General features: G+C 36.7%; 3 protein-coding genes and 1 non-coding gene across 5 annotated transcripts in view; 3 read left to right on the top strand and 1 right to left on the bottom strand.

Annotated features, from left to right (window-relative positions):
* The window catches only part of LOC117574779 (protein Skeletor, isoforms B/C), a 32305-nt gene extending 22214 nt beyond the window's left edge, over window positions 1–10091 (top strand). The window contains exons 4-14 of one of the 2 annotated variants that reach the window (XM_034258729.2): window positions 2810–2921; window positions 4814–4947; window positions 5015–5099; window positions 5348–5548; window positions 5708–5728; window positions 5815–6139; window positions 6574–6788; window positions 6852–7123; window positions 7242–7372; window positions 7432–7595; window positions 7657–10091. In XM_034258729.2, coding sequence (XP_034114620.1) covers window positions 2810–2921; window positions 4814–4947; window positions 5015–5099; window positions 5348–5548; window positions 5708–5728; window positions 5815–6139; window positions 6574–6788; window positions 6852–7123; window positions 7242–7372; window positions 7432–7595; window positions 7657–7812 — 1816 coding nt within the window. In that variant the 3' untranslated portion in view covers window positions 7813–10091. The remainder of the gene's footprint in view (window positions 1–2809; window positions 2922–4813; window positions 4948–5014; window positions 5100–5347; window positions 5549–5707; window positions 5729–5814; window positions 6140–6573; window positions 6789–6851; window positions 7124–7241; window positions 7373–7431; window positions 7596–7656) is intronic. The other variant, XM_034258730.2, reaches the window with a different exon arrangement.
* Window positions 10092–10486: 395 nt separating this feature from the next.
* LOC117574778 (larval serum protein 1 beta chain) lies at window positions 10487–13116 on the top strand. Its single transcript, XM_034258728.2, has 2 exons — window positions 10487–10803; window positions 10863–13116. Exons 1-2 carry the CDS (start codon window positions 10594–10596, stop codon window positions 13017–13019), a joined length of 2367 nt encoding a protein of 788 aa, XP_034114619.1. The 5' UTR covers window positions 10487–10593; the 3' UTR covers window positions 13020–13116.
* A 295-nt stretch (window positions 13117–13411) lies between these two features.
* LOC117576995 (U1 spliceosomal RNA) lies at window positions 13412–13576 on the top strand. Its single transcript, XR_004572991.1, has one exon. It is a non-coding gene; the product is annotated as a U1 spliceosomal RNA (small nuclear RNA).
* A 348-nt stretch (window positions 13577–13924) lies between these two features.
* LOC117575789 (protein pellino) overlaps window positions 13925–20903 on the bottom strand; it is a 41737-nt gene continuing 34758 nt past the window's right edge. The window contains exons 4-10 of the mRNA XM_034260164.2: window positions 19089–19320; window positions 16813–17004; window positions 16561–16749; window positions 16400–16498; window positions 15685–15838; window positions 15447–15624; window positions 13925–15369 (exon numbers count right to left, since the gene is read on the bottom strand). Coding sequence (XP_034116055.1) covers window positions 15243–15369; window positions 15447–15624; window positions 15685–15838; window positions 16400–16498; window positions 16561–16749; window positions 16813–17004; window positions 19089–19320 — 1171 coding nt within the window. The 3' untranslated portion in view covers window positions 13925–15242. The remainder of the gene's footprint in view (window positions 15370–15446; window positions 15625–15684; window positions 15839–16399; window positions 16499–16560; window positions 16750–16812; window positions 17005–19088; window positions 19321–20903) is intronic.

The following is a 20903-nucleotide window of genomic DNA, read 5'->3' as shown; positions in this document are numbered from 1 at the left end:
TATAGCCTTGATTTTATATAGCAATAATAATATTTGAGTGAAGGTTCTAGAGCTTTACTTTTTTATTTGAAGTTAAAGAAATTTAAATTGTACAATCTAGTATATTTTCAACTCTATGGTTTATCGATATACCAAATAAAGCTTTGGTATATTTCAGTATTGTTTTGGTATATAAATTTGGCACATCTACGAAGTAATACTCTATTGATAAAGATTGAAATATGTGAAAAAAGAGAATAGCTTTAATTTTCTATAAAAATAATATTTGAGCCATGGTTTTAGAGTTGTTTGACAATCTAATATATTTTGTCCTTAATAGTATATTTTGAATGTAATGGTATATCGGCATACTATATTTCAGTGAAGGATTTAGAGCTTTACTTTTTTTGAAGGTACAGAAGTTTATTTGACTTCAGACAATCTAGTATATTTTGTATATTTGGAATGTAATGGTATATTGATATACCATATATACCCTTGGTATATTTCAGTATTGTTTTGGTATATTCATTTGGTATATTTTTGGAGTAATACTGTACGGTTTTGGTTTGATTGTCTCAACTGCTGCTTTCTTTCCTATTTAAACAAAAATATTATTCGGTGGTAGACAATAATGAATAATAATAATTTTTATTAAAGGGACAATGTTTCCCTTTGAATTTTCAAAATAATAATAGTTAATGAATATTTACTTATGTCCTGCATATGAAATATTTTTGGCTTCACCGAAATTAATTAATTATATCAACGTTGCACAGCTATTGCAGTTGGTTATAATATGCTTTTGATGGCTTTGCAAAGGACGAAGCATAATTAATTTTAATAATTGTATTCAATGGCTTCCACAGGGCAAAAACCCACAAGTAGCTTACACACATAGTAGAAATACTCAGAGACACATCAGCACAAGCATTAGACGTTGCACATCTGAATGTGTGGCATGCCACGTCATAAATCTTCATCAGTTTTTTGCTTAGAAAAAGTGCCAAAATGTGGATGTGTTGCAAGTGTTAATTGGCTCCGAGGATTCAGTTCAGTTCAGTTCAGTTCATGGACAGCCTTGGAGTTAATGGATGCGACAAGAATGGAGGAAGGCAAGGAAGTAAGCAGAGAGGGATTGAGGAAGAAGAAGATTGAGGATTGAGGCAACAAAGTGCATTATCCAGTTGTTGACATTGTTGCATTTTCTGCTTGGTTTCGCTTTAATTTTAATGACACTCTGCAACTACAAGCACTCGTCAATATTGACTGTGCAAATTGGAGGCGTGCCCTGTGCCCTAGTGTCATCTGTGTCCTCTTTGTCCACAGTGTCCTCAGTGTCCAGTGCCCTGCTGACCAGTGTATGGTTGAAAGTCGAGCCTTGGGGCCAAAAGGACTGCATTTTATCACAATCGAGCGGAGCGACAGAGAGAGAGAGACACACAAAGGCAGCGAGGCTTTTAATAAGCGCACATTACACTCAATAGACATAGTTACATGCGACTAGCAGAGATTGAACTACAGTGGTAATTGACTAAGTTGAAAAGAGCAACTGAAGAGTTTAATGAAAGTAATTTAAATTTATCTCGGATACTTTCAAAATTCATTCCCACTTAATAAGTTAAATTTATTTTGGATACTTTTAAAATTCATTAAACTTTTCATTTTCCTGTAATGGATGTAGAGTAATGATAATATATGTACATATATGGATGGTACAATAGCAATAATATAAATAATTTACATTTTAAGGGGGTAAATTTAGAAAAGAAACAACAATTAAAGATATAAAGAAATCTTCCTTAGTCTTAAGAAAAATTTAGATATGTATATTGGAGATTTCAAATTATAATACTTGACTGTTTTAGTATATTTGGTAGAACAAATTAATATTATTTAAAATAGTTTGTTCTAGATTTTAAAAATATATATATGTTATTCAATTGGAAAGATTGAATTTTCACCAGCCATAACAAGGAAGAAGCAAGTAAAGGGTAAAAATAAAACCCGTTCAACGCAGCGAGTTTAGGGAAATATTATTTTTAGCTCACCGATTCATCCTTAATGTTTGAGTAATTTTGAGCTTGAGTAAATTATTGGCACATTTAGTATATTTAGTAGATCAAAAAAGTATTTTTGTTAACATTTAATGTGCTAAAAGAAGTACAAAGTAAACATACAATAGTGTTTCCAAAGCGTTCAATTTATTGAGTTTTGGGAAATATTATATTGACTTTATCGATTTACATATACAGAAATGAGCCTTTGGTCTACTTTATGGTTATACTAAATTATCAACTCTTTTAGTATATTCGGTAGAGCAAATACGTATTTTTTGTTGCTTGCTAAAAGAAGTTAAGAGTAAACATTCAATATCGAGTTTAGTGAAGTATTATTTTGACCTCATCGATATTGCTTATAGAAATACGCCTTTGGTCTACTTTATGGCTATACTAAATTATCAACTCTTTTGGTATATTTAGTAACATTTAATTTACTTACATTATAATTGAACTAAAAGAATTAAAGAGTAGATGACGAATTGTAAGCAGATTACAACATTCAAGCGTCTCAAAAAATTCTTTTGTGGCCAGTTTAAGATGCTGCACTGTATTTACTTGGTGGTCAGAGTTTCAAGGCTTTCATTACAATGGACACAGTGAAAGGCACAAACACACAGAGTTTACTCTCCACCCAATTCAAGCCAACTCATCTTATTGTATCTCATCTGAGCGAACGCATCTTATCGTTGTCTGTTTCTTCTAGTTACTCTTCTCACAGTTCTTTATCTTTTTTCTCTGTTTCTTTTTTTTTGGCACGCCTCCCGCAGCGATCCGCCCATATTGCAGGCGCACAACAATACGGACATCATACTGCGTTTACCCATGGGCAAAAGGATTAAGGACATTCGATGGCTGTCCGTGTGGTGCAGACGCTTTACGGTAAGTCGTTTTTCCTGCTTTTTCTTTCTCTTCTCCCCTGAAACAGTTTTTCCTTTTAACGGCACGCGCCATTCAAACAGATTTGTGTGTGAAGACCCCAAAAAGCGTTTTGTAATTACATTTTTGTAATTTAAATGCAGCCAAAAGTTGCAAGCATTGATTTTACTTTTTTCCCCCCCTCTCTTAGATGTGGGTCATTTTAGCAAAATTTGTTTTCATTAGAAGCTTTGCTACTATTTTTTCTATTTTTGAGAGAGAGAGAGATTTAATTACATTTCTGCATAGCGACTGAAGAATGAAAACCGAAAAAAAAAAAATACACTCAGACTCAGCCTGACCGCACCCCATTTCAGGGGCACTCCCTACCCCCTCTCTCCCTTCGAGTGGTGGGGATACATACACAAATTATGCTCGCTTGCAACTCCGAAGTTGAGGCTGAGAATATTACTTTTGTTTAACTTCGGCAAATAAAAATGCATTTAAAATGAAATGAAATAAAAAGCAAAGAAAATAAATGCAAATTTTATCAAAACTCCTTGATGAAGCAAGAGAGGGTGGAGAGAGGGGGGAGACAAAGAGGGAGGTGCGTTGTGCCAGAAAGGGGAGCTAAAGATGGCCGCCATAGTAAAATAAATTACAGCAGACATTTTTGATTAACTCAAGTGGTTGCATATACACACACAAACACACACACACACACAGAGACATACAGACAGGCACACCTACACATGCAAATACATAAACACAAACACACACCTACACAGCCAAAGGATACAGGGTGTCGAGCTGTTACATTTGTAAAATACACGCAAACTCTGAGCTACATTTGTATGTGTGTGTGTGTGTGTTTGTGTGTGTGTGTAAGTTTGTGTGTGTTACGCTCGCTCTCTGTTTCTCCGCTTCCATTGACTGACAGCCAAAAAAGTTCTTGGGGGCTGACACACACACTAACACACTCACTACGTTTGGGGGTATGTTTGTATGTATGTGTATGTGTATGTGTGTGTGTTTGTTGTTTTGTGGAGTTCTGCGCGCGCATGCCCATTTTTTGGGGGAGCTCCACAAACCCATAAACATGCATGCATGTACATAACGTATACGTATACTAGTATTCGTGTGTGTGTGTGCTTTACTTGTAGTGGTAATCAGCGCTATGTACCCAAATCTTTTAGTATACAACAACAAAATTGTTGGTTTATTGTCGAGCAAATATATGTGCATATATGTCTCAAATATAAATGCTATTTCCATGCGACAAACACACAAATTGTTAATAACAATTTGCATACCAAGAAAGTAATTCATTTGCTTAGAATGCTGCTCTTTTAACACCAAATCTCTTAGATCTGTACGGATTTACATTTACTAATTCGCTGTTAAAGAGCAAAGTTGCAGATTACTGAACCCTAAACTATATGAAAAGAAAATGCATATTCAAAAATAAGTAACTACTTTTTTTGGGTCTGCGAATCTTCTTATATGATACTTTGAATCTTAAACATAGAATAGTAATTAACTAAATACCTTTGTTCCTTTGAAGAAAATGTGAAATATAAATGTACAAATATACAATATCTAAGTATATGTTATTTATTTTGTATGAAAAAAAAGCATTCTTTTAAATAAGTAACTACTTTTTTTTAGGTCTCCACATCTTCTTATATGAATCTTTAAATCTTAAGTATAGAATAGTAATTAACTAACTGCCTTTGTTCCTTTGACGAAAATGTGAAATGCAATTAAATTTTTCTCTCTCCAAAAATCAAAAATAGAAAAAATATTAGCAAAGCTTCTAATGAAAGAAACCTTTGCTAAAATGACACACATTTTTGTTACCTTTAATTCAATACTCCTTATTTTAATCTAGAGTAATTCTATGTTTCACATTTCAGGTCGATTTTGGCGAAGTTTTCATTCCACCTAACTTAGATGTGCCCAAGCCTAGAGTATTGCCAGAATTCAGACGTCTGGCCCATGGATTGCGCTCTAGCAATATCAGCGTATTGGATGCTAAAACATTCTATATGTAAGTACATATAATAAATACTTATAGTAGTAAAGTTTATGGTAATAATAAATGCGTTATTTTACAGACCCAATCTGCACTATGATGGAGCTGGACCTGACGCTTACTTTTGGGTAGGCAATGGCAGCGAACCCAATATTATGGGTATAAAGGTGAGTAACAGAAATTAGGAAGTTGTGAAATAGAACTAGTCTAAAAATATAAGACTAGAATTCGAATCTTCAATATATATAAACTTTTCTTAATACTAACGAATATATCTTTATATCTTGCCTAAACTTACCCTTTTAAAATGTAAATTATTGATATTAAAACACTATTATTTATAAGTATATTTAATTTCCTACTAAGCTAGAATTCCTTCACCTTTAACTAATCACATTTTCCATCTCTTTTCTAGGTGCCCAATGAGATTGGTTCGCTGGAGCCGCTGCGTGGCTATCAAGGCGAAGATATTGAGATACAATTGCCAGGCGCTTTGACTGTTTACGATATTGATTGGCTGGCTGTTTGGTGTGTGGAATATAGACACAACTTTGGACACGTTTTCATACCCAAGGACTTGGATGTGCCGCCAGCATTGGGTCAGACCAAGATAACGGTGAGTAGAGACACAAGTTTGACCTTCTTCAATCAACATACTATTCGTAACACCTACATGACACACACACACACCTGTATTTAACCATAACTCATGATTCCCGCATAACAACTCTCATTATTGTATATCTCTTTAACTAACTTATGCGCGCCGCATTAGCCTTCATGGTGGTATACACCCGTAAGTACTAGCCCTAGCTTCATGCATGCTGCCACAACATTCTCTCACTATCCTCACTCTTATACTTGCTTCTTTTTGCATTTCAGACAACAACCACACCTCGTCCTGTTTACTCCAATTGCCGCGAGATTCTGCCCAACAAGCTGCAAGTCAAGTGGGAACTTCAAGGCGAATATTTGCAGATCGAACTTTTTGGTCGCATCAATGAGGATCAGTACATGGCCTTTGGTCTCTCCGGTGCCAATGGACGACCTCAAATGGCGCAGTCCGACGTTGTGGTTGCCTTCTACGATACAACTGCCCGCGTCTTCCGGGCGGAAGATTACTTCATCTCGGATTTGTCGCAGTGCGATGGACAGCGCGGGGTTTGTCCCGATGATCGAATTGGAGCACGCAATGATGTAATTGTGGGTACGTATCTAGCAAAGGTTTTGCTTCTCTTCTCAAGTTTTATACAAGTCGTATACTACTCTACCATAGATAATATACTTTTCGTATACAATTTCTATAATATATATTAAAGCCTTTCCTTCCTCCAGTCTTATACCACTCCTATGAAGTCTTATATTACTCTTATACCGTAGTTAATACTGTTTAATACTTGTCGTATACAATTTTTTCATATACTTTATAGCCTTTCCTTCCTTCAGTCTTATACTACTCTTATACAAGCCTTATGCCACTCTAATTCAAGTCTTATATCACGCTTCTACCTTAGATAATACAGTTTTATACTTGTCGTATACAATTTCTATATATACTTTATAGCCTTTCCTTCCTCCAATACACTTTCCACTCTTATACAGCTCATATACTTATCTTATACTCCTCTTTTTTACTTACAGTGAGCGGCGATCGTAAGAACGGCGTCACCAGCATCCGCTACAAGCGTCTGCTCCAAACCAACGAAGCCATCTACGACATGCCCATTCCCATCGATCGTGAAGTCTCCATTATCGCCGCTGTGGGACCACTGAATGCCCGCAAAGAGGCCAACGCACACTCGCACACAGCCAGCGATCACAATCCCGACGACATACGCATCAACTTCTCAAAGCGCGTAAGTTTAAAATTAATGACTATTTATTTAGAGTCGTTTAAACTAATCTGATTTGTTTTATAGAACGATCACAGCTGCAAGAATTCGTTGTATGATGTGAAAGACGAGAGTGGACCAAAGGCTTGGCCAACGCGTACAATTGTGGGAGAGCGCAAGTTCCGTGCTAGCATTGGACCCACGGGTGGCAAGCGTGGCTATACGGCCATCACTGGAGTGCCCTCGTGGGGCATTGCCTGGTACATCAACGATCTGCTGATACCTGAAATCACGGTGGAGCGTGGACTGACCTATGAGTTCTACATCGAAGGAGGCAACGATCCCGCACAGCCAGCGAGGTAAGTTACTACTAAGAAATACAAGAGAGGGTATAGAATGAAGAATGTTAACTTGTATCAATTCTAAAACTATGAAGCTCAAATTCTGAAATCAAATAATAATTAATGTCTCTCTTAGATACCATCCCTTGTACATCACGGACTCTCCGGAGGGAGGTTTGGGTCAAAAGACAGGCCTTGAGGCCCGTAAGCAAACAGCATTTGCGGGCGTGGAATACGATGAGGATGGCAATGCCATACCCACAGGTGGTAAGTAGTTCCCTCTGAAGCCCAGAAAGGACTTTACTCTAAAACAACTCTCTTTCCAGTGGGTCGCTATTGCGAATGGGAGCATCGCACTGTGGATCGTTCAGCGGAGATCGCCACGTTCGAGGAGTACAAGGGCACGTTGGTCTTTAAGTGTGAGGATGGAGAGCCAGGCTACATGAACTGGACGGTGCCAAATGATGCGCCCGATGTGCTGTACTATCAGGTGAGTCAAACACTTTTATACCGAAGAAAACTCCTCACTTATGCCAAAAACACTCTCGCAGTGCTTCACTCACAACAATCTCGGATGGAAGATCAATGTTGTGGACGCGGGCGCAAGTGGCGCAACCAATACTCTACAGTTAAGCCACAATTCGCTGCTGTTCTGCATAGTTTCGACAGTTGTTAGCCTGGTTGTAAGAAGCCCTCGACTTGCCTGATAGTCTGTTGGCCATTAAATTGCCGTTTAGACGTGTTCCAAGATCTCCCAGCGACACTAGACACTAGACACAACTCGACACATATCCTAACTCCCCCAAAAAAAACCCATATTGAAATCTTTTTTAACGAATTTATAATAATTTCACTGGCATCTGCGACGCCTGGGAGATCTTTGGTCGGCACTAGAATACATATTAAACACTACAACCAGGCTAATATCATCTGAAAGACATATCTTCATAATAATTTGTAAGGTGCAAAACTGTTGAAACTATGGCGTGGCTAGAAGATTGGTCTTTGTATATTTACGTAAAGGGAATTCTACTTTTTTACATACGAAAAAACAGAAAAAGAAAAGGCGAACGTATAAAACGGAAAACAGAAAACTTACTTATACATTTACATCTACATTTACACAGTAAACTTGTAATTTTTCTAGAGACAACTACTACTTATATATGTTATATATATATATCCATATAACGATATGTGTATATACATATATAGTGAGATGAACGGTTCTATGTAAAGTGAAAGCCGACAATAAATAAAACGCGACACAATGACAATAATTGAAAAGTGCGCAAAGAATTTTTGCTTGTAAGATAAGAATAAAAATAAATAAGCTAAGCGAATGCCACAAAAATGACAATAAAAGGCAAACGAAAAGATGAAGCGAAAGTTAAGAAATTAATTGAATGGAAAACCAATACAATAATTTTACACATTTTAAATGTACTACAAAACTAAAAAGAAAAGAAAAAAGTATAAAAAACATATAGAAGTTATTTATTGCTACTGACTACTGTGGTGCTTCTTGAAAATGTTACAGAGACGATTATAATAATAATAATGATTAATGATAATAATGACAATATTTAATACTTGTAACAATAATAATATTTAATGCTAAAAAGAAGGCCAAACCTTTTGAATATGCATATGGAATAAGAAGGCGACGATTTATTGTGAGGAATGATTCCACTTTTTGTTATCAAATGTTTTTTCTTGTAACTTTTGAAATCTATTTGCATGATTGGTGTGTTTTTTATAAATAAATGTATACATCTATTTTGTTCTTTAAACGTTTATAATAACACAAACAAGAATAAGAACAAGAACATGAACAATACAACTTTGCGACAGAGAAATGAGAAATGTATCCGAGAGATGCAACTATTAACTAGATTGATATTGAACGATAAGATATGTATGTACTCTATACTTATATACCTTTTGGTAGTTTGGTAATTTGGTAATTTGGGCAAGGGTTTGATACATCAACAAATACATATAAAATATTAAAATTAATATTATTACTTACCTACTTATAAATACATGTAAATAATGCTAAATCTAAACGAGAGACAATACATTTCAAAGCATAATTAATTTTTCTAGTTCTTGAAGAATAACAAATAACACAAAAACAACAACACAATAATTACTTAAGCCTATACATTATAAATTGTCATCGATTTGTTGTTAAGTTTCTGTTACATCAATACTACATACAATCTTATAAAACTAGAATTTATTTAAAACAATTTGCACGCAGAGCAGAACAGACAAATGGACAAATGTCAGGCGATGTAGCGCCAAGTTGAGAGTTCTTAGACAATTTTGATAATAACATTTGACATACAAGTATAGATATATATATACAGAGGTATAGGCTTACGACCTGGGGCTCCAACGAGTTGGCAAGGACTAATGACAGATACATATACATTACATATTTCTATATACATATGATAGATATCAGATGGGAAAAGATTTTGCAGCTAAGCGCACAAGAGTCCAACACAACCAACCAAACAAACAAAACGAGGCAAAACTCAAAAATCGAATAACAAATTTAATATATTTCAATTAATCAACATGAATAATAATCTAACACACACACACACACCTACACAAATTGATATATATATCTTTATATATACGAAATTTTCATGTCGATTATCACATTATGTACTTAAGTAAAATTAGATAGCAAACATTTTTCTGCAAACATAAAACAAATGATCGAATAACAAAAATGAACAAAGAAAGAACTTTCATTATCTCCAATTAATAACAAATAATACAATTTAAGTATATTGCATGAAGAGAACTAATCCATTTTAATAAAAAGTTAATATGCCTCAGACGTATTATATCGTATGTAAATCCAGATCAAGATCGAGACAAGACAACTTGCTTCAGATACTCGTAAGTGGTACTCGTAGAAACATTGATGTCAATACAAAAAAACAAAAACTAAAAAAAAAATCAACAGCTTCAACAAAGTCGAAAAAGAGCAACAAATATTCTAGAAATAAACTCGAAAACAACAACAAACAACAAATGATGCATTGATTAACAGACCCCGGACTTGCCTTCCCTTGCATTGTTATTGGGTTTTTTAAATTTAGATTTGAATATCATTTGAAATTTGTGGGGCCGTTGACAACCAGCCAAGTGATAAGTGATAAGGGAACAAACGCATCGCATCGCTGCAACAGAGCAACAGATGTTCAAATGATGAAAGCACCTGAGATACGCTCAGGTCTCAGGTGACATTGAGGGTCAACCTTAATACCTCAGCTATCAGACAGATTTGGGTTAACGTCAGCGCACATCGAAACGCCATTTCTTTTTGGGGTGGTATATAAGCAGGTGTCTGGCATCCGAAAAAGCAACAGTCTTTAGGCATTGGATTCCAGTTGAGCATCCAATCCGGAGCAGTTGTAGTAGCAGGAGTTGTCATCGCAGTTGTAGTAGCCAGCATCTTCAACATGAAACTCGCCATCGTTTTGTTGGCCTGTGTGAGCCTGGTCGCCGCGGCCAATTTCCACAAGGCGCACGAGGTCAAGATTGCCGATAAGGACTTTTTGTACAAGCAAAAGTTCCTGTTCGAGATTGTGTACAGAGTTGAGGATCCCCTGATGTTCGAGGAGCACATTGCCGAGGGCAAGACATTCCACTTCGAAGAGTCCTACTACACCGTAAGTATATTCAAATTAACTTGAAGGATTGCTTCAAGCTCTCCTCTCTCTCTTTGCAGCACTATGACATCTACATGAAGAAGTTCTTCGAGGCTTACAAGATGCACTCGCTGCTGCCCAAGGGTGAATTCTTTGGTCAGCTGGTCAAGTCGCATGCCAAGCAGGCTCGCGGTCTCTTCAACTTCTTCTACTACGCCAAGGACTTCGAGACCTTCAAGCACAACGTTGCCTGGGCTCGCATGCACGTCAACGAGGGCATGTTCGTCTATGCTCTGACTTTGGCTGTCATCCACCGCGAGGACTTCCACGGCCTGATGCTGCCCGCCATCTACGAAATCTTCCCCCAGTTCTTCTTCAACAGCAAGTTCGTCTATGAGGCCGAGAAATTCGACTACGAGATGTGGACCAAGATGAACATGTACGAGAAGGAGTACATGGATGTCTTCTTCAAGGGACCCCACTACGACAACATGTACCACAGCGATGACTACATGTACATGAAGGACTGGAAGATGTGGCAGTGGTGGAAACTTATGGGTCTCGGCGAGCACTGGTACGGCGAGCACAAGTTCATTCTGCGCGAGAACATCTACGAATTCAACCAGGACACCAAATGGCACCAGATCATGAAGGACCTTAAGGTTTGGTGGATGCCCGTCGACTACACTCGTGACCTCGATATCTACAACGAGGAGTCCAAACTGTCCTACTTCACCGAGGATTTGGGCTGGAACGCATACTGGTACTACTTGAACATGGACTACGCCTTCTTCCTGGATGGCAACACCTTCGGCCTGAAGAACGATCGTCGTGGCGAACTCTGGTTGTACACCGTTCACCAGCTGCTCTCTCGCTACTACATGGAGCGTCTGTCGCACGGCTATGGCATGATTCCCGAGTTCAGCTGGTACCACCAGATCGAGATGGGCTACGATCCTCAGTTGATCTACTACAACGGCATTGGCTACAGCTACCGCAAGAACTACTACGAACTGGAGACCTACGGCAACTTCGAGATGCTCCACAAGATTACCGGCTTCATGAAGCGCATCCACAACATTGTCGACATGGGCTACTACAAGACCGCCGATGGTCACATGATCGATCTCCGCAAACCCGAGTCCGTTGAGTTCATTGGCAACATGATGCAGGGTAACATTGATGCCATGGACAAGATGTTCTACCAGTTCTGGTACATGTTCGCTCACATGTACTTCGCCGACGCCGACTTCCACCAGATGGAAGTGTACCCCAACGTGATGCTCAACTTCGAGACCATGATGCGCGATCCTATGTACTACATGTTCTACAAGTCGATCGTCCAGGTCTACTTCAAGTTCATGCACTACCTGCCCAAGTACACCAAGGAGGAACTGATGATGCCCGGCGTTGCCCTCAAGCATGTGGAAGTCAGCGACTTGGTCACCTACTTCGATCTGGTTGACTTTGATGCCACCAATCTGCTCAACGACAAGATGGTCTTCCACGAGGGCAAATTCGTCTGGGACAAGTCTCTGTACGCTCGCCAGATGCGCCTCAACCACAAGCCATTCTCTTACACCTACACCGTGGAGTCCGACAAGGCCGAGAAGGTTGTTGTGCGTGCCTTCATTGGTCCCAAGTTCGATGAGTTCGGTCGCGTCATGTCTCTGCACGAGAACCGCATGAACTTCATGGAAGTGGATGAGTTCTACTACGAATTGAAGGCCGGCAGCAATGTGTTCACCCGCAAATCCAACGACTTCTACTGGACCGTCAAGGATCGCACCAGCTACAGCGAACTGTACTACTACGTCATGATGGCCTTCGATGGTAAATACGATTTCCCTCTGGACATGAGCGAGGCCCACTGCGGCTTCCCCGATCGCCTAGTCTTGCCCATGGGCTGGAAGAAGGGTATGCCCATGCAGATGTTCTTCATGGTGATGCCATATGTTGCTCCTGCCACTCACGAGCAGTTCTCCACCTTTGACTACACCTACTCTTGCGGCATTGGCTCCGGCGCTCGCTACATCGATGATATGCCATTCGGCTATCCCTTCGACCGCGAGATTGATGAGTACGAATTCTACGTGCCCAACATGTACTTCAAGGATGTCGAGATCTACCACATTGACACCATGGAGCCCTACTACAACTACAAGGGATACTCCAACTACGGCCACTTCGACTACACCTTCTTCCATGATTACTACACCAAGTACTTCAAGATGTAAGGCGGCCATGCGAACTCCATTGATGATGTGAACGTGTTATAGTTAGCTTATAAGTTGAGCAAAAAGTGAAATAAACTTTCGAAAAGCATAATAGAAATTGTTTTTTATTAAATATTTTTATATAATTGCTTTTTTATATGTAATTAAACATTAGCAAGGAACGCGTAAGTCAGCCAACAAAAAAACGTTAAGCAGTTACAATTTAAATTGATTTTATACGAGACAAGCAAAACCGAAGAACTCGTTGCATACTTTCGGGCTCACGAGTAACTGCGAAGAAAATATTTTTTGCTGCATACATCTAACATCAAATTTGTAGTTTCAACGCTTACAATTCCCAAATGGTTCTAGCTGCCAACAAATGGAAACCCAGCTGCTGAGCTGAGGAAAGCATACTTACCTGGCGTAGAGGTTAACCGTGATCACGAAGGCGGTTCCTCCGGAGTGAGGCTTGGCCATTGCACCTCGGCTGAGTTGACCTCTGCGATTATTCCTAATGTGAATAACTCGTGCGTGTAATTTTTGGTAGCCGGGAATGGCGTTCGCGCCGTCCCGACCTTAATCAATAAATTTGAAAACAAATAGAAATACTATTTACTAAGTATACCAATGTTAACATTCTAGCTGGCTGTTAACTTTAACAGTGAAGTCAATTTACATAGCAGCGTGTCGATACTTTTGTTATCGATATCAAGCAAACCGCACTTTACAACACTGTAACAGCTGTTTTATCGAAATGATTTCTTAAGCGTTGGCGGGAATTTAAATAATTTTCCAAACTATGATTATTGTGGAATTATGAGTCCATTCAGTATCCAATCCGTCCTGAAACCGTAAAATGAAAGATTTCTATATAGCCCCTTAGTATAAAATGTTTAAATCTCCCGAAATAAGTGCAAATGGAGTAGAATTGATGGCGGTTTTTATGCAATGCGCGCTTTTAATCAAAATATACTCGCGTGTATGTATATTCGTATGTGTATCGCTAAAGAATTTTATTTTACAATTTATAGTTTATTTACTTTTGTTTTTGCAATGTTTGTAATTGTTAACATCATATCGCGTCGCAACATTTTTATGAACACATAGTGTGTGTTTTCTTTTTTCTCGCATACAAAATAATAATACAAATAAAGTTATGATTTAATGTAATAATAGTAATTAACATAATAATAATAATAATAATGCATAATGCGTACAGGCAGAAATTGAATCCATACAAATCGTATGCTCTAAAGGCTGAGACAATTAGTAGTGGCAAATATTCCACATATTACTTTATAATTTTGTATAAATGTTTTTTAATGCATTCACATATTATTATTTATTCAAATCTCCACAATGTTTTAAACTGTACATAATATTGTTAAGAACTCTTGTTGGTTTTTGTTTTGCTTTTTTTCAATTTATGTGGAATTTGAAATGTGTAAATTTAAATACGATGTTGTTTTTGTTATTATTATGTAAGCTCTAGATTTGGTGAGAAATACATTAATGTTGGTTGTTGTATGTTTGTTTATTTGAAAACATAATCGATCTTGGTGTTGCAGAAACGGGTTGTTAATATTAAAATTAGGTTTCAATCTTATATTTTTACAGAATTACATATACACGGTTTTATTTTTATTTGAGGGCAATGAATGCCTTTTCAATCGGATTGTTCGTCGATTCATCGAAATTGTTATGCAATCTTAGTGTTTGCTTCGTTTTTGTATTTTCTTTTGCTCGTTGGAAATAATTTATACAACAGACAAATATATAGGAAACAAAATAACATCAAATAATGTATGTATGTATGTTGAGGGGGGAGGGGTTTAACATGCAATTTAGATGTATGTTGGTTTAATTGTTGCACGTCATCGATATTGTAAATGATTGCGTTTAAATAATTATTATTAAACATTTGTAATGTGTAGCAATTACAATTACAGCAATTAACTTTTACAAAATACATATGTTTGTATACAGTACTTGTGTATTGTATTGTAATTCACTTTAATTATAAATAATAATATATGTATGTTGGTTGTTGTGTTTCCATTGCGAACACACAGACAATACATGGTGTATAATAATTAATTAATTATAATAAATAAAGCCTAGTTTTAATGCCCGCTTCAAACTTCGGACATTGTTCAATTACTACAAATACATATCTACTAGAAAGATGTGCACACTTGCACATGCACATACACATACACATGTTACATATACAATAGTACTTTAATCTAAATTATCCTGGAAAATTAATTTAATGTAGCCAGTCGCGCCATCCAGAGGCGTCGCACAGAATGGACAAACAGCCTGAAAGCCATTGGTTCCGTGCGGTATTTCCACATTTGCCCAGTACCTGCAAATTATTTCAGAGAATGGGTGATATTAGCATGGAATGGATTCGAAATGGTTATTAAAAGTGCTGTTGCTTACTTGACAGTTTTCTCAGTCGCCATGTGACCACATGGATTGAATGCAAACGTGGGTGCGCCCACATCCACATAGAAGGCCGGTTCCAGGCCCATGCACAAGGTAACAACGGGCCCCAGTTCTAGGCACATGGGACAACGGCGTGCACCTGTGTTCTCATCCTGACCCCAGTCATGATGTCCTACATTTGAATGTGTTTAATTAGTTTAGGAAACTTTAGCAATTGAATTGTTGAACTCACCTTGCACATGGCCGCAGTTTAAGTACACATAAGGCTGATTCACCTGATCACTGATGTTCACTTTGCGTGGTATAACCAATGTATTGAGACCCACCGGGCACTGTGGACGACCAGCGTTAATGGCATCGATAAGCTTCTCCAAATCGTGTTTGGTCTGCAAAGACAAACAAGTTAATATTATTACTAAAGCATAGATTACGAAAAAATGCATAACCTAGTATAAATTTTCTAGACTGACTTGAATTAGTGATAAAAGAATGTAATTTTGAAGGAATACTTAAATATGTGTACAAAGTTTCGTTGCTAAGTTATTTAAATGTTTTTATTAGCTTCTTTGAAGAAATCAAAATTGCTCGAAATGTTTGAGTAGGAAAGAGAGTGGGAATTGGTTTCCAAAAAAGAAAGTTAAGGATAAGCAGTCCAATATTATATGTTAGAGTTATTGATGTGCCTTTAAAGAGATGTTTCGAAAGAAGAAAGTTAAGGATGGACAGTCTAATAAAATATGTTCCAGGGTTATTGGTGTGTTGTTTTGGCGGACTCCGCAAGAGAATGTGGCATTGCTTTTGAAGAAATGTTCATGTGCTGTCCGTCTAAGTCTTAAGTATTTAATTTGATGACTTCTTGGGATATCGGAGTGGTAAGTTGTTGGGGATTGGCGTTACAAAGTAGTTTTTTTGGTTCTGCTTCCTATATTCTTATCTCCACTGCTTACCGGTGAATGTTGCAGCCCCTCAGCTGAGCGCCAGAGCAGTGTGGCGCCACAGAGATCAATGAGTGTGCCGTCCTGCAAGATGTTGCATTCATCGTAGATCTGTAAAGCAAAAAAACAGTTTAGTCACATTCTCATTTATAAATTCCTCTTCTGATACTTACGGGTTGCCCCTTTTGTTGTGCCGAACGCGACTCACGCAAGCTGAAAACGTCGCCGCCAACGGAGCATTCACGCCAGAGTCCGCACTTGGCATTGCCGCCACAGAATGAACCTTTGGGATGCATGATTAACACACCGTTTGTGGTTAGACCATCAATTTCCACATTGTCCTGCCATTTGGTGGCCTTTTCCTGTACAAATACAAAATTAGTTGAATGGAAACATTGTCAAGCATTGTTATTTTTAGCACTTACGCCCAAGAATATGTTTCTGCTTGAATCGAAGCCAGCGGCAAAGATTTTCGCCTTGGCAGGTTCACATCTGTTAACCAAAATGCGGCAGGCGAAGCGTGAAATCGTGCTCTGCATCACCTTGGCATCCTTCTTATCACCGGGCAGCGTGTCCATTACAACAAAATCTATTGGCGATTCTGACGAGCGTCCCACCTGTGTAAAAATACACGATAATTATGTGATTAGTTCTGGAGTCCTCATCAATTGACCTAGAAATCTTTCTATATATAGTATATGCGAGCAATCCATCATTGTTGTTCGACTATTCAACTAAATGGCAAATCATGTTGTTGTTATTGTTGTATTGGCTATTGGTATTTCCACTTCAGTCCAATAAGGAAGTGCAAATGGCACTCTGAAGTGTTGCCAGGCCTAGCAGAAGCGGTAATCAATATAAATAATGAATGTCAATAGCTTTTGCGTTGCCTTCGCTGCTGCCGCCTTGTGGGCCAATGTCAAAGAGGATAACAAAGTATCTGATGAGTAACACGCATTCGACCTTTTGGCCAAGAAAAAAGGGGTATTATAGGCAAATGAGGCTAACAAATCAATCGAGCTCAGTCTGCGATACAGACACAAAAAAACCAACAGATGACTTAATCACACGAAGGCCGAAAAACAGCAGCAGCTAATCTGATTGAAATATAAATTCCATGACAGATATTTATACTTTGATATCACATATTTACAGGCAAAATAAATAGTATTGCTTGCTATAAATATTTATTTATTAAATTATTTATGTCTGATATAGCTAATCGGTCATATATTATAAAGCAAATCCGGAAGCATGTTGCCAAGCAAGTGAACTGTCATTTAAGTATGTATAACAGTTATATTACAGATATCTCCTGCATATCAGATATATACTGCCATAATAAACATAAACTTTTGTTGCTATTGCATTTAATTTATGGGTTGCTAATCTTATATAAAGCAAATCATGTCTAACTCTTAATTGTAAGTGAAGCATGCTTAACAGCTATATTACAGATGATATTAACGCCCCTTTTAGCTGGGTTTATAACAGATATTTACAACCACAAAATATAGTATTATTGATATCATTTATTAAATTATTTATTGCTAATAATACTAATCGGAGATTCGTCAATTTGCTTGGGCTTAAGTGTTGTAAAGCAAATTTAGTCTAACTATCAGTTAAGCATATTATATTTTAGATATCACAGCTTATTTCAAGTGATTCGATTTCAGATATTTACAGCCAAAATAAATAGTAAATTTATTTATTACTGACATTGCTAATCAAATATTTGCATAATACAGATATTAATGTATTGTGAAGCGAATCTAGTCTAACTATCACTTCAGTTAACTGTCAGTTAAGCATGTATAACAATTGTATTACAGATATAAACTAAATGTATATCATATATTTGCTATTTACTAAAAATAGTATTATTGCTGTCGAAGACACACTTAGTATTTAATTTATGGTTGATATTGCTAATAGAATATATAATATAACCTAGCAAATCTGGTTTATCTATCACTTAAATGTAGAGCATTTAAAAAACGGATATTTGCTGCCTGAATAAATTTTATATTATGCACGCAATTTATGTATTTACTTATATAGCAAATATAATAATTGGATAATACAGAGATTAATGTATTGTGAAGCGAATCTAGTCAAACTATCACTTAAGATAACTATCAGTTAAGCATGTATAACAATTGTATTATAGATATTTCCTGTGAGAATAAATATTAAAGTGTATACATAATCTATATACATTTCTGATATAGCAAATCTAAAAATTTTTGTATAATGCAGAAATTTATGAATCGTAACTCGATTCGAATATACCTATCACTTAGGTTATTTCAAATATTTACCACCATAATAAATAATATTATTTAATAAATAAATTAATTTCATATATGCTAAGCGAATATATTTGAGATTTATGTGTTATAAACATGATTGTTAATTGATCGTTTAATAACCGTTTTTAGAAAGATCTTCGACTCTTTCTTATCTATATTTCACTCATACGAATATACTTCAGATTTATGCCTTATAAACATGATTGTTTAATAACTGTTTTTAGAAATCTCTTCGACTGTTTCTTCTCTATATTTCGATCGTCACTCATACGAATATACATCAGATTTATGCATTATAAACATGATTGTTTACCGATCGCATAATAACAGTATTTAGAAATATCTTCGACTATTTCTCCCCTACATGTATTTCGAACTTCACTCACCTGAAACATATCCGTTTCCGTGTCCTCTTTGTACTCGACAATGACGGCCTGATTGCGTGAGAGCGTATACGATATCGAGTGCTGGTTGGCATCCAGTATGGCCTTGGATGTCTGTGGTGATTGTACGATGTAATGTTTGGAGCGCTTGACGCCGCTCGGCTCTGTTCGCTTGTGGAGCACAAATTTGGAGCGTCGACGACCGCGATCGCCCTGGGGCAAGTAGCCATTGTAGCTGCAACATGGAAACACACACACACACAAATTGTACTTTATGAGTTGAACGTTCTACGGTTGATTTATGATAACCCAGCAACAACAACTACAAATTGGGGGCAAACATCATACACATATTACACAACAAACTCCAGAGCAACAGTCATGACTGTACGTCGTTGTTTTTTGTTTTTGTTCGAAATTTATTTCATACTCTTATATGGGTCAAGTTCTGTGTACAACTGCAATTAACAATGCCACGCCCACAGCCCACCACAGCCCATAACCCAACACATCTCGAAGAGAACGAGATAATTAGTTACAATAACTTAAAAGCATTTGCGCATCTCATTTTTGTGTTTTCGGGCATATTGTCGAGTCAATACGTTAATTGCCCGCAGATAGCATCTTTCATCCACAGTCGAGTCAGATACTGAGCCATATGTCGACTCATTAATGCGAATATACTCGTATGTGTTCGTGAATACCCTGTATATTTAACTTGTCAAATGGATTGCTATAAAAGATCGCTTAATAACATGCGCAGCTGTCGATCCCGTGGGTCTATCTCTGCGATTAGGGAAACGACACGCACAACACTAATCAAAGGGTTTGGAAATACAACGCGGGTGGCTCGAAAAGTTGCCAAGGGAGATGAGTTGATTGATTAAAGGGATTTTTATTCATTATGAAATTAATGAAAATTATAGTCCTAAGTACTGAAATTTGTAGAGTTATTACATCTGCTTGTAATAAATTCATTCTTGACATTTTAATTGAATTCTAGTAAAGTGAAGTTAAGAGTAAATATATTGGAATTTAATGCCTTCCATTTTTTCTTCTCTTCTATAGTTGAACCTTTATTTCAGTTATGGATTTCGTCGATGTTTATTTAAAAAAAGAAATTAAATATTTATTTTTAATATTTTCTTGTAATATTTTCCATTCTAAGACTTTTCTTATATATCCATCTCTATCTTAAATTTTCATTCAAGATTTCTTTGTCGTTTGTATTAAAAACTAAATGAAGTACATTATCTGTTTAGAAATATTTTGAATTTTGAATGAATTTCTTTCATATTTGTATCTTGAGTATGTAGCGATTTCAGCTAGACATATAATTTAATTCAAGATTTCGATGTCATATCAAAAGCGAAGCAAAGAATAAAGTAATTTATCTCTTTGTTTAGAATTTTAAGACTACTCCTTTTCTTTTTTAGTTCAATCCATGTTTCAATTAAATAATGAATTCTACAACTTTTCTTTCATATTATTATACTCAACATGTAAATGTTTCTATTTCAGTTAAACACATATTTGAATTCAAAATTTTTCTATCGTGAAGTAAATAATAAAGCATATTATCTCCTTTTAAATATTTTCAATTTCAAATCTTCTGCTTTTATATTGCTATCTAAAACATGTAAATGTTTCACTCACATTTACTTGAATTATGAATTCGTCTGTTGTTAGCTTTAAAAATAATAAAATTAAATGACATTTTATTATTCATCCGACATCAACTTTATGAACAGCCCATCAAATACATATCAATGTGTTAAGGGATACAACAGAGCTTTGCTTCTTCTACCTAAGATTTGA

The sequence above is a fragment of the Drosophila albomicans genome, chromosome 2R (genome assembly GCF_009650485.2).
Source record: "Drosophila albomicans strain 15112-1751.03 chromosome 2R, ASM965048v2, whole genome shotgun sequence".
Classification (NCBI taxonomy): Eukaryota; Metazoa; Arthropoda; class Insecta; order Diptera; family Drosophilidae; genus Drosophila; species Drosophila albomicans.
This window is presented reverse-complemented; position numbering and strand designations above follow the sequence as displayed.